The 13,604-nt window shown below is 53.0% G+C and overlaps 2 protein-coding genes across 5 annotated transcripts in view; both read right to left on the minus strand.

Moving 5' to 3' along the window:
• Window positions 1–13,604, minus strand: part of ARHGAP28 (Rho GTPase activating protein 28) — a 547,343-nt gene that overhangs the window by 295,841 nt on the left and 237,898 nt on the right. The gene's annotated exons all lie outside the window — the stretch shown is intronic.
• LOC115085245 (proline-rich protein 2-like) lies at window positions 6,721–8,412 on the minus strand. The gene has a single exon (XM_029591036.1). It carries the CDS (start codon window positions 7,870–7,872, stop codon window positions 7,057–7,059), a length of 816 nt encoding a protein of 271 aa, XP_029446896.1. The 5' UTR covers window positions 7,873–8,412; the 3' UTR covers window positions 6,721–7,056.

Genomic DNA, 13,604 nt, shown 5'->3' on the forward strand with positions numbered 1-13,604 from the left:
TGATACTTTTATTTAATTGTATTGGTTCATGTACAATACCTGGGTTTGATTGTTGTATTTTTATAAATTGTAATGATTATAATTATTATTAAATGGCGTGATGTTCTTTAAACATCACGCCATTGTCCCCTTGTCCCCCTTTTGTAGTGGTGGTGCTTCTCCCTTGAATTTGGCCAACATAAGAATAATCCAAAGATGTTTAGTACATAAACTTTCAACACCACTGAACTGAAGGAGAACAATATAGTCTCAATCTCATATACTGCAATATCTTTGGATAACGCTGTAGAATCTAAGCTTTTCCTGTTAAGATATTTTATCACATTTGAAAGTTGAACAGACCTGTGTGTGTCAGCGATGGAGTAATCTGACTCGTGTAGGAGAACCTGATGATACATTTATCAGTCCCGAGTCAGCAAAACATTTACTTGGTATGGATCTTTCATAGTTTTCTGAGGCACTCAATCCACATAAATTATGTCAGCAGTAAATGTCATTCATTAAGGCCCCTTATTTTTGTTAACAACAGTCTGCTTTTAGGATTCAGACTAGGATAAAATAGTGCCAAGCAAGCCAAACACAGTGTTCTGAGCTCTCTTGGTCCCTACTAACGTGGATCTGTTGGAGTGGATGGATCACATGCCTGGAATGGGCAGAATATAGTTAAAATTCTGCCTTTATGAGAGAGAGGGTGACTGTAGGGAAGTGTTCTTTAATTCTTTAATTATTAATATTTTAATAGGCGGTCCCTGCCCCTCCCCCTCACCCTTCTATAGCCTCTATAAAGAGAGAGAGTTTAAGAGAGACACAGCTCTCAGCAGAGTTGTGAGAGGGTAAACCTGGAGCTACCAGGGCAGGTGGGTGATGGTCGGTTGTAACCTCTATTCAAGTCTACTGCTAGGTTCACATCAACCAGTAACTTGGTGTAATAGCACTGCTTCATTTTTACTGTGTGTTGTAAGGGCAGGCTCAGATTGTTTGGCTGCCTGACGAACCCTTTTGAATAACCACTGGTGCCTAAAAAGAAACTGTACTATTCCGGAGTCAGTTGGATGAACCTTTGTGTGTTATTTGGAAAGTTTTAGTGCTTGATTATGATCAAGAAAAAAGAAAAGACATGAGAAGGAAAATTATTGGGGTAATCAGGACCAATTAACTATTTCTTCATGCTTATGGCGGTACTGAATCAAATATCTGACACTTTGGAGAAGGCAGGTTTGAATGTCTCTTCTGAAAATCTTTCACCAATGCTGGCTTGCACCTCAGCAGATTTTTGGGAGATGAGTCAGGGCCAGTCAGGGTCAACTGATGCCCTAAATACAGACCAACAAGGGCCTTTCCAATGCTTAACTGACAAGACATTAAGACTCAATAAGTGCTAAAAGTGACATAGATTAAAAATTCAATTTTCTTCCAGGTTATTCCCCAGGCCAGAACCCACAACTATATTAAATATAAACTTTTTTTAAAAAATTGTATTTATTTAACATTAAATATAGCAGTAAGTAATTTCTGCAAGATGGCGACAGAAAGAAGTGCAAATTTTCAACACTGTGTGGTGCCCCTCCCCCTTCCCTTGGCACATGTGCTTATTTTGCTTAATGGTTACTTCAGGGCTGCGATGAGTGTTGCCTGCTCTATGCTGTTGGGGCACTTCAGTGACTTTGGCTGGTTCCTTTGGGCCCCCAGATGTCCCTGTGGTGAGGGCATATAGGGCCTCTGGCAAGATCAGAGTGGTTGGGACATGGAATAAGTGCAGAGCAGATGCTGACGCTGACGTTTAAGCGTGCATTGATTCTGAGGGAGTGGGAAGACTGCTTAAGACCCTGTCACAGATTACCAGAAATGAAATGTGGATTGCTATAGTGAAGCTAGAATTTGACATAGCCATGAAGAGTGGTAAAACACATAACTCTATGTAAAATTTAGAGCTTAGGTTTGCTGTCCAGGCCAGGGAATTATATTTGATGGGAACAAGAAGAAAGTTGAAGTAGTAAAAAATCAAGCCAGTAGCTTACAGGCTGTAAGTAATGCCTTAATAAAATATAGTATTCCTTTATGAAGGAAAACTGAAAACCTAGAGAATGCTGACAGAAAGCTACTGTGGGGCTGATTTATAGTGGACATTAATAAATAGGCCCCATTTACTGTAGTGTAAGCCATTTTAAAATTGTCGGTTAATATGCATTAATAATGCATCATGTCGCAGTCAATTTTTCGTGAAGCTTAAAATATCAGCCATTGCATTATTTAAAAGGCATATGGTAGACATTCCAAGTACCTAAAGAATCTGTGCCATCTTTCACTAAAGTATTTTATTTTTCTGGAAGCTCGACCGGAACTTGTTTCCGGTTGAGCGAGGTAATGTGGGCCCGTGCCCACGGCGAGGAAAGGAGGGGGGGGGGGGAAGCGGGGGCCCGATAAGGTTAGGGTCAGCATGCGGGCAGAGGGGGGGGGGGGGGGCGTTAGGAAGGACGCAGGAGAAGGGCAGGGGATTGGACATTGGAGGGTTGCCAGGGGGATGAGGGGCTGGGTCGGCAAGGGGGGGGGGGTGGAGTCATACGGGGGGATAAGTTAGGGGAACGAGGGGGCGTGCGCGCGAACGGACTCGGGCGTCGGCGCGGCGGAGAGCGGCTGGGGAATTTCGTTGGTTCCGTGGGGGTAGGCCGGGACGCTAATCGGCGGTGTTGGGGGCGCGGCGGTGAGCTACGGCGGAGCGGCGTGCCATGGCGGCCCGGGAGCGAGCGGACGACGACCCGAGCGGCGCGGAGTCCGAGGAGGCGGCGTGGGTACCTGGAGAGGAGGCCGGCGCGGAGTCGGAGGCGGAGTCCGTCGGTCGGGCGCTTTACAGGCACGGCCTGGCGGTGCTAGATCGGGTGAGCTTCTGGGACGCCGCTGCGGAGGCCCGGGGTGCTGTGGGGGAGTCGGCTGGGACCGTGGAGGCGCAAGGGGGCGGTGCCGTTGCTTGCGGAGGGGGCGTGGGGCCGGTAGGTGCGGCGGAGGATGAATGGCATGGCCGTGGGCCCAGTGTGCGGGTCTCGCGATCGCGGGGGCGGGGCCGGGCCAAGGAGGCGCAGCGGGGGGGCCTGGCCGGGCCGAGTGGAGTCGGAGCTGCGTGGGCGAGGGGGGCGCTTGAGAGTGGGGAGCCGCGTGGCCGGGGGTTGGGGCGTGTGTGTACGGGAGCGGGGACAGGGCCCGGACGGCGGGTAGGTCGGCCGGGGGCAGGCCGGGGGCGTGGTACCCGGGGCGGTGCAAGTGGGGCGGCCGCCTCAGCAGAGCGTGTTGCGGTGGCCGCGGGTGGGGGCCTGGACAGGAGGGCGGCAGCCCGGCGGGGGGGTGTAAAGGGGGGCGGGGGGGGCGAGGGGTGGCCGGAGCCGGTCGAGGGGTGCAGGGGATGACACTGGGGTTTTGGGGTGGTCGGGGGTGCTGAGGGGGGCTGGTTGGGAAGAGTGGGGGGGGCCTTGGGGGGGGGAGCTGTACTGGCAGGGGGCCGGGGGGGACAGGTTGCGATCCGGCAGAGGGCTGGAGTGACGGGGCGGGTTGGGCGCCCTCCCCCTCGCTGGCTGTACTGTCGTTGCAGGGGGTGGCTCCGGAGGAGGATCTTGCGGAAGCGGGGTCGTCCAGTCGGGAGGCTTGGCGGAACGTGGCGCCTGGGGCCGGGCGGAACGTGGCGCCTGGGGCCGGGCGGCCAGGACTGGCGGTGAGACCCCCGGAGCCAGGAGCGAGCCTAGGGGACCTCGGAGCGGCAGGTGAGTCCGTTATTTTCCCGCGTTTGCCTGGGGGTGTGCGGGGAGGGGTGGCTCCCGACACGGGGGGGATGGAGGGGGCGCAGGGGGAGGTGCAGGGGTCGGTTGCGGTGGATGGGGGGGTAGCTGGAAAAGGGGGCAGGAGGGGGAGGGGTCGGAAGCGTCGGAGGCGGGACCGGGGGAGTTCTTCGGACTCGTCGACGTCCAGTTCCGCATCGTCGTCCTCTTCGTCCTCCTCGCGGGAGCGGGCGACTGGGGTTGTTCCGGACAAGGGGCCGGCGGTGCCTGGCGCCCCTGCGCTTGTGGCCCTTACGGAACTGTGGGAGGAGGTGCCTCGGTCGTTGCGGCGGCGAATCCGGCGGCGCCAATTCATAGATATTTTTCAATTGATGGAGGGGCGCAGGGGGCGCCGAAAGGGGAAGAAGCGGCGCAAGAAGAGTGCCCAGGCGGGGGGCGGTGCGCCGGCAGTGGCGCGCAACATCCATAATTGGATGCGCTCGTTCCTCCGTTTGGCCAGCGTAGTGGGGCATTGGGATCCTACGCAGTACGGGCCGCTGCTGGCGTACGCGGATGGGATCTTGGCGGCGAGTAAGACGTACGAGGGCTGGTCGTGGTTAAACTACGACGAGCGCTTCCGCGATCGCATGGAAGAGAACCGGTTCATGTCCTGGGGTTCCCAGGACGTGGGCCTGTGGCTCACACAGATGGCGGCCAAGGTGTCGCCGGGGGCTTCCGGTCTGGGGGTGTCGGCGGGGGGGGGGAGGGGGGGGCGCGGCCCTTTCGGAGCGGGACGCCCGCGGGGGGGGGGGGGCAGGCCGAGTACGGGACGCAGCGATGTTTGCTGGCGATACAACCGGACCACTTGCATCTTCCCGGACTGCAAGTTCCGGCATGCGTGTTCCATCTGCGGAGCGAGTCACCCCGCTGTCCGCTGTGGGAAGCGGCCAGCGGAGGGCGCGGGAGCCACTCCCGCAGCCAAGGGTTCTGGAAAGTAGTCTGTCGCGGCTGGCCGTCACGCCTGTGAGGGTGGCGGCCATGCTCCCCTGGCTTCGATTGTATCCGGAGGGGCGGGTGGCTGAATTGTTGCGGGATGGGTTCACTGCGGGTTTCCGAATTCCGTGTCCAGAGGGGGGGGGGGGGGGGGGGGGGGGCGAATTGTCCGTCGGTCCGGGGGTTGGTGCGGGTGGTACGGGAGAAGTTGCAGGGGGAGATCGATTTGGGTCGGATCGCGGGGCCGTTTGCGGAGGCGCCGTTTCCTAACCTGGTGCTGTCCCCGTTGGCAATAATCCCCAAGAAGGAGGTGGGGAAGTTTCGGCTTATCCACAACCTTTCGTTCCCCGAAGGGCGTTCGGTGAACGACGGGATTCCGCGGGAGTTCTGCGCGGTGCGGTACGCTTCCTTTGATTCGGCGGTGCAGGTGGTGCGGCGTTGTGGCCGTGGGGCTTTGATGGCGAAGGCTGACGTGGAAGCAGCGTTTCGTTTGCTGCCGGTGCATCCGGGGAGTTTTCATCTGCTGGGCTTTCGCTTTCAAAGTGAGTTTTACTTTGATAAGTGCATGCCGATGGGCTGTTCGATTGCCTGCGCGTATTTCGAGGCGTTCAGTACCTTCCTCCATTGGGTGGTGGCGCAGCGGTCGGGTTCTGAGGACATCGTGCACTATTTGGATGACTTCCTTTTTGTGGGGCGGGCGTCGTCGGGTGTGTGTCAGGAGAGCCTGGGATGCTTTCAGTCGGTGGCGAGGGAGTTCGGGATTCCGCTGTCCGCGGACAAGACCGAGGGGCCTCGGACCCGGCTGGTGTTCCTCGGGATAGAACTAGACTCAGAGGCGATGGTGTCGCGGCTGCCGCGGGATAAGGTGGAGAGGTTGCGCGGGTCAGTGCGAGCGGTGCTGGACCGGCCTAAGACGTCGCTGGTGGACCTTCAGTCTTTGGTGGGCAGTCTAAATTTCGCGTGTAGGGTGATCCCGATGGGTCGGGCGTTTTTGCGGCGGCTTACGCGCGCAATGTCCGGGGTTCGGCGGAGACACTATCGGATTCGTATAACGGCGCCGATGCGCGTGGACTTGCGGCTGTGGGATACGTTTCTCCAAGGGTTCAATGGGGAGGCTATTTGGCAGTCGAGCCCCCTGTCCAATCACACGCTGGAGTTGTGGACGGACGCAGCGGGATCGGTGGGGTTCGGGGCGTACTTTCAAGGGGCTTGGTGTGCGGCCCGCTGGCCGGAGGACTGGGCGATCGCGGGGGTCACGGGCAATATAACGTTTCTGGAATTGTTTCCTATTGTGGTGGCCCTGCATGTCTGGGGGGAGCGGCTGAGGGGCATGAGGGTAGTGTTCTGGTGCGATAATCAGGGAGTTGTTGAGGTCATCAATAAGAGAGCGGCGCGGTGTTTGTTGGTGTCCGAATTGTTACGGGAGCTGGTATTACGCTGCATGATGATCAACGTGACTGTTTGGGCCCGGCATGTGCCGGGGGTGGACAACAGTGTAGCTGACTCCCTTTCTCGTTTCAAGTGGGAGTTGTTCCGAGAACTGGCGCCAGAGGCGGACCTGTGTGGAGCTCCAGTGCCGCCTTCCCTCTGGAGGTTTGGTGCCCTGAGGCATGGGACTTGCTGCGGGCCTCGCTCGCCCCATCGACATGGTCAGGTTATGTAGGCGGCGCCAGAAGGGTGGCGGGGTTCTTTTCTGCACTGGGGTGGAAGGGGGGACCAGTCTCGGATGTGGCTTTGGCGCATTATGTGGTATGGGCTAGGAGGGGGGGTCGCACACGGGCGGCCGTGGGGAGACAGTTGGCGGGATTCTCCTTTTTTATGAGGGCTCATGGGTGGGGGTTCCCTTCTGGGCGCTTTGTGGTGCGGCGGATGTTGGCGGGCTGGTTGCGCATGGCGGGACGCCCTTGTGATGATAGATTACCCATTACGCATGACATTTTAGTGCAGCTCTGGGACGTGCTGGCGGGGGTTGTGTGCGTCGGAGTACGAGACCTTGCTGTTTCGAGTGGCGTTTGTGTTCGCTTTTTTCGGCGCCTTTCGGGTTAGTGAGTTGGTGGCTAGGGCGGCGGGGAGGGCGGACAGCTTGGGATTGCTGGCCTGTCACGTGGTGGTGACCAGTGGCTCGGTGGTGATCCGGATTCCGCGGTCTAAAACGGACCAGCAGGGCAGGGGGATGGCGGTGGTGCTTTCGGCGGTTCCCGGATTGCGGACGTGTCCGGTAGCTAACGCGGGGCGTTATTGCCAGGTGCGACCGTTTGCTCCGGCAGGATTTTTGGTGCACCAGGATCGGCGCCCGTTGACGCGTTATCAGTTCGAGGCGTTAATGCGTCGGGCTTTGGGAGTTGTGGGGCTGGATGCGAGCAGGTTTGGGACGCATTCCTTCCGGATTGGAGCGGCCACTGCGGCTGCGCAAGCGGGGTTGGAGGAGGGGGTCATACAGCGGATTGGGCGGTGGAGGTCGCAGGCGTTCCAGGGGTATATTCGCCCGGGGCCCGGGCTCTCCTGGCAGTAGTCTAACACTTGTTTCCTTGCAGGTGCGGCGGCCGAAGGAACGTCCGTATGGATCTTGGGGCACTCGTATGTGCACTGGGCCTACAGACATGCCTGCGGACGACCTTACGGGCCACACTTGGACTTGACCAGCAGAGGGGTGCGGGTGTACTGGCTGGGGCGGCGGGGCATGGGTTGGGAGGAGTTGCTCCCCTGTGTTCGCAGGGAGCGCGCGCGACTGGGGTCGCCGCGGGCCCTGGTGGTGCATTTGGGGGGCAACGATTGGGGTACGATGTCGGGGAGACAATTCATTCGTATAGTCAGGAAGGACTTGATGGCGGTGTCCCTCCTGCTGCCAACTACGGTGTTGTGTTGGTCGGACATTATTGTGCGACCGGCGTTGGGGGACCAGGTCCGGTGGCGCAGGAGCCGGTCGAAGGCCAACCAGCAGATAGGGGCCTGGTTGGCCCGTCTGGGGGGCCGGCATATCCGGCATGCGTGGTCGTGGGGGCAGGCCTCGGGGTTGTTCCGGGAGGACGGTGTTCATCTGTCCTTTCTGGGGACTGACCTCTTTCTGATAACCATTCAGGAGGTCCTTGAAGACTTGTTCCCGTGTTAGGGCCGCATCTTTGGGGGGCACGGGCATGGGATGTCCGTGTCTATGGCGGTTGGCCCGAGCCAGACTGTTGTTGTTGTTAGACTATGGGGTTTCAGCTGGTACAGGACGGAGGTTGACAACAGGGGGCCGTTGTCAACGTTGGGGGCTCCTTGCTAGTAATGGTGGCGGGAGACCCTGGGGGGCCTGGCTCCTTGCAAGACTGGCGGCGGGAGCCCACCTGGGTTCGGCTCCTTGCAAATAAGTGGCGGGAGTAAGAACCGGGGTGTGAGGCCGGATCAGTGAGCCGGACGGCAGGTAGCAACCATCCTGCCGGGGGAGCGGCGGATGGTCGGGGTACTCGGATGCTGAAACCCGGAGGCAATGTTAATGTTATAGTTAATTGATGGCTCGGGCCTGTGTATTTAATAAAGCTGCGGCCTTATTTAACCCGACTCTGTCTGTTGGTAAGTTATTGAGAAGTGAGTGAAGGGAGACGAGCGAGTGTGGTCACGTGTGCCCATATTATGGAAGCTCGACCGGAACTTGTTTCCGGTTGAGCGAGGTAATGTGGGCCCGTGCCCACGGCGAGGAAAGGAGGGGGGGGGGGAAGCGGGGGCCCGATAAGGTTAGGGTCAGCATGCGGGCAGAGGGGGGGGGGGGGCGTTAGGAAGGACGCAGGAGAAGGGCAGGGGATTGGACATTGGAGGGTTGCCAGGGGGATGAGGGGCTGGGTCGGCAAGGGGGGGGGGGTGGAGTCATACGGGGGGATAAGTTAGGGGAACGAGGGGGCGGGCGCGCGAACGGACTCGGGCGTCGGCGCGGCGGAGAGCGGCTGGGGAATTTCGTTCCCTCCCTCCCGCCCTCTGTGTTAGAAGGGTGGGACCATGGTTTGGTTGTCGCAGTGGGGGAGGCGGTTGGCCCGAGCCAGACTGTTGTTGTTGTTAGACTATGGGGTTTCAGCTGGTACAGGACGGAGGTTGACAACAGGGGGCCGTTGTCAACGTTGGGGGCTCCTTGCTAGTAATGGTGGCGGGAGACCCTGGGGGGCCTGGCTCCTTGCAAGACTGGCGGCGGGAGCCCACCTGGGTTCGGCTCCTTGCAAATAAGTGGCGGGAGTAAGAACCGGGGTGTGAGGCCGGATCAGTGAGCCGGACGGCAGGTAGCAACCATCCTGCCGGGGGAGCGGCGGATGGTCGGGGTACTCGGATGCTGAAACCCGGAGGCAATGTTAATGTTATAGTTAATTGATGGCTCGGGCCTGTGTATTTAATAAAGCTGCGGCCTTATTTAACCCGACTCTGTCTGTTGGTAAGTTATTGAGAAGTGAGTGAAGGGAGACGAGCGAGTGTGGTCACGTGTGCCCATATTATGGACCAAAAGTACCCCGGGATTCATCATTCTGCTATAAACATAGTGGCTTAATGGCTCGCGGGGGAAAAAAGGGGGAGGGGAAAAAGTATGCAGCCGGCCACATCGCTGTGGTGCGTTTTCACCCGCCGCGGTTGGGCCGCCCACTTTCGCCTCATAGCGCCACGGGAAAAGGTGTTATTTCCCACGATACTGCCGGTGATATTGTGGCAAACATTTTCATCTGAAGTGCTACCGGGCCATAACCCCACTCAAACCCCTGCCCAACTCCTCCCCTTCTCTTGATTTAAATTGCATCGCTGCGATGTGATTACGGCACATCACAGTTTAAAGAATGACCCTGTCAGGAAATCTTTGGAACAAAGTATAGTGAAAAGTGGGGTGAACTCAACATAGGACATGTTTCACAAATTACAATATGCTACATGTAAAATGTTTCCGAACATATGATAAACTGCACTAGATCTGGGTGCTAAATTTACATGTAAGTAGCCATATAAATATAGAACTATGACAGAAGAAAATATCATATGGCCTACATGTCTGCCCATCCATACAACTAAACACCCTGTAAAACCATATTAAAGCCTGAATTTTCAAAGCTCTGCACAGTAAAATCGGGGGGGGGGGGGGGGGGGGGTTTGCACGTGATCAGGCCTTGGGCATGCTGCGTGCATTTCGGAACAGACTTGGTCACGCGTATAACCCCCAATATGTGCACAAGTGCTGGATCTACTGAAAGGGGCGGGGGCGTGATCTGGGTAGGGAGGGGCGGGGCGGTGAGTGGGCCGGGACAGCGCCATTAGTTACTGCTAGAGGAGCAATACGTAATGGAACAAAAAAATGTGAGTAGTTAGGTAGGGTTAGGGGTTGGAGAGGAGAGGAGAGGGGAAAATGTAGGAAAGTTAGGTAGGGTATAGAGACTTTCCCCTCCCAGTCCACTCCTTAATTGGTGTGGACTGGGAGGGAACTGGGGAAGGCCTACTCGCATCACCGCACATTGATTTAGAAAATGACCCGCCCGCACATGTATGCATGGACTTTAAATCTGGTGCGTGTGCGCAGGAGCTGTATCTTATAACATGCACGCACCGATGTGCGCATGTTGTAAAATAGCCGCATCCATGTTCGCGCGCTGGGAATTGTGCGCATGTGGATGCATGCGCAGGCTTTTTAAAATCAACCCCTAAATGCATTCATTCAATGCATTTTTTGATCTGAATCGGGTTTCTTCATTTCTGGACAATAGGTCTTAAAAGTCTGATGGGTAACAAAGTTATCGTAAGTATTCTTAGAAATACCAGTTTTATAGAAACAGAACTTCCCAAACCTGTCCTAATGATACCATAATTAGGTTTTCAGAAAATACAACATGAATACGCATAATATATTTGCATATATTCAATTCTGAATATATGCAAATTTATTACTTGCATATTCATGGTGGATATTCTGAAATTACAAACGGTTAAAGGATCACCTGGGAAGGTTAAGGATTTTTTTTTTTTTTATAGAAATGTAGCTTGTAGTTCTTCCTAAATAGGTAACCTTATTTGTACATATTTGTAAATGTGTATAAATAATTTATAATATGTTTTTTTCTTGTCCCTTTCCATATAAGAAATGTATGGATTTTGTAGTAATTTAGGGTGACTGGGCTATTTGATCAATGCATTCAGTTATAATGAATGGTTTCTTTTCTTTTTTTTTTTTTATAACATTGCTTTATTGGAAGTCATCTGACAGTACAAGTTCATTGCAATGAAGAACATAGGTGAATGTACAGTGGACAGCTTGTACTAGTACACAGGCTTAGAAAAAGCAATGCTGAATTCTTAAAACTTAACAACAGAACAGTTCATGTAAACAAGCTTTGGGTTTGCTGCCTGCAATTTAGGCTGTTTGGGAGAATTATCTAAAACTTATGTTGATGGATTTACTATCTTTTTATTTCTGTTTGTTCTTTGGATTTCTTAATTGCTCTGAGATATGTATTTTGATAAATTATTAAAATATAATAAAAAGAATGTAACACAAATTTCTGCTTTTATCAAAATTGTTCACTCACCAAAATGCAATCCACACTATGGGCCTTATTTTCCAATAATGCATTAGGGGGCGTTACCAATGCAGCTTGAGAGAGAGAGAGAGAGAGAGAGAGAGAGAGAGAGAGAGAGAGAGAGAGAGAGAGAGAGAGAGAGAGAGAGACTTACTATAGTGCCTATGCCCTACATAGGTATTTGAATCCCTATGGGAGGGCTACCTACTAACTCGGGGTGGGGATTAGGTATGAGCGTCGGGGGTTGGGGGCCACTTTTGCATTCCACATGAGACCTACGGACAGAACAGTGGTCTCTAGTGCAGATTTGCTGGCCGTCGGAGTGAGGACGCTCACTCCAAGCGGAGATTTGGCCAACATTTTCTCCACCTAGCATGTTGTTGCCCAGGTAGAGTGTCCATCAAGCTAGGTGGAGAGAACGTTGCCCAAACCACTTCTTGGTGTGAGCGTCCTCACTCCGACGGCCAGCAAATCTGCACTAGAGACCACTGTTCTGTCCGTAGGTATCATGTGGAATGCAAAAGTGGCCCCCAACCCCCGACGCTCATACCTAATCCCCACCCCGAGTTAGTAGGTAGCCCTCCCATAGGGATTCAAATACCTATGTAGGGCATAGGCACTATAGTAAGTCTCTCTCTCTCTCTCTCTCTCTCTCTCTCTCTCTCTCTCTCTCTCTCTCTCTCTCTCTCTCTCTCTCTCTCTCTCTCTCTCACACACAACAGGCTGTCCATGAGTTGTAGTTAAAATCGATACACAGGTTCCCGCTTTACATATACTCCTCCCCCTGAATACCAAATGACTAATTTGCAATCGCGTTAACAGCTGTTAACGTGATTTGCGAATTTATCGCACGCGGTAAAGTGCTTTGAAAATGAGGCCCTATGCTTGTATACTGTCTTAATACATGCTAAGAATGTGTAAGATAATTTGGTTAAAGCCTAGTCACCCCTGCCCTAGGCCTTTATTTAGATTTGTTCAGATACCCATTTAGACATGACTCTCTATGGCTCAACCTGTTCTGACCTACCTCCAAAATATGCTGAAACTTCATAAATATGCACCAGTTGGAGCACACACAGGTCAAACCAGAATTTCTGCCTTCTTAGATAAGGTTCATGGATGGAGTTCAGCTGTAAGTCTCCTGATTAGATCTAAAGAAGGTCACAACTAGTTTACTTAGCCTACAAAATAAACATATTTGATTCCATTTGCTCAAATTAAGGATTTTGGAGAATAACAGAAAGTTGTTTATTCACCTTGGTGAATAAAAATAAATGCATCTTACATTAACAAAATCAGTGCAAGGCCCAACACTGTGGTTCAGACCATAGTTATGCATGCTGCAGCATAAGGCAGTGTTGGATTAAGACCATCTAGGGCACTTAGGCAACAAGACTTTCGGGGACCTCTCTCGTCCTTGTGCATTGATTGTTTTATAGACTATATAACAGCAACCTATGGGGGTAATTTGTCAAAGTACTAAATGGCGTTTTTGCATGCAAAAAATGCCTTTAATGCATGCAAAAACACCATAATGTTTGGAGAGAGAGAGAGGTGAGGTTTAGGTATTAGTGTAGAGGTTAGGGGCCAATTTGACATTCAACGTGAGACATACGAACAGAACAGTGCACTCTTGTGAAGATTTGATGACCTTTGGAGTGAGGAAACTCACCCAAAGATGAGATTTGTGCAATGTTCTCTCAACCTAGCTTGATGGACTCAACATCCCTATTGTGCATACATCTCTTGGTCCCACTCCACACCCTTTTATGTTTGAAGTGAGATATTCGCATATCGGAAGATGTTCGCACATGTAGGTGGCTTTTAAAATTGAGTGGACATACGCATGTCCTACATGCTTGCACATCTCCCAATTTTGGCACGCACCCAGCTTTTAAAATTCACCTTATGCTTTTGCAATTTTCTCAGTGGAAGGGAGTGGACAGTGGAGTGCCTCGGGGATCTGTATTGGGACCCTTACTTTTCAATATATTTATAAATGATCTGGAAAGAAATACGATGAGTGAGATAATCAAATTTGCAGATGACACAAAATTGTTCAGAGTAGTTAAATTACAAGCAGATTGTGATAAATTGCAGGAAGACCTTGTGAGACTGGAAAATTGGGCATCCAAATGGCAGATGAAATTTAATGTGGATAAGTGCAAGGTGATGCATATAGGGAAAAATAACCCATGCTATAATTACACAATGTTGGGTTCCATATTAGGTGCTACAACCCAAGAAAGAGATCTAGGTGTCATAGTGGATAACACACTGAAATCGTAGGTACAGTGTGCTGCGGCAGTCAAAAAAGCAAACAGAATGTTGGGAATTATTAGAAAGGGAATGG

The sequence above is a fragment of the Rhinatrema bivittatum genome, chromosome 2, assembly GCF_901001135.1.
Source record: "Rhinatrema bivittatum chromosome 2, aRhiBiv1.1, whole genome shotgun sequence".
NCBI lineage: Eukaryota > Metazoa > Chordata > Amphibia > Gymnophiona > Rhinatrematidae > Rhinatrema > Rhinatrema bivittatum.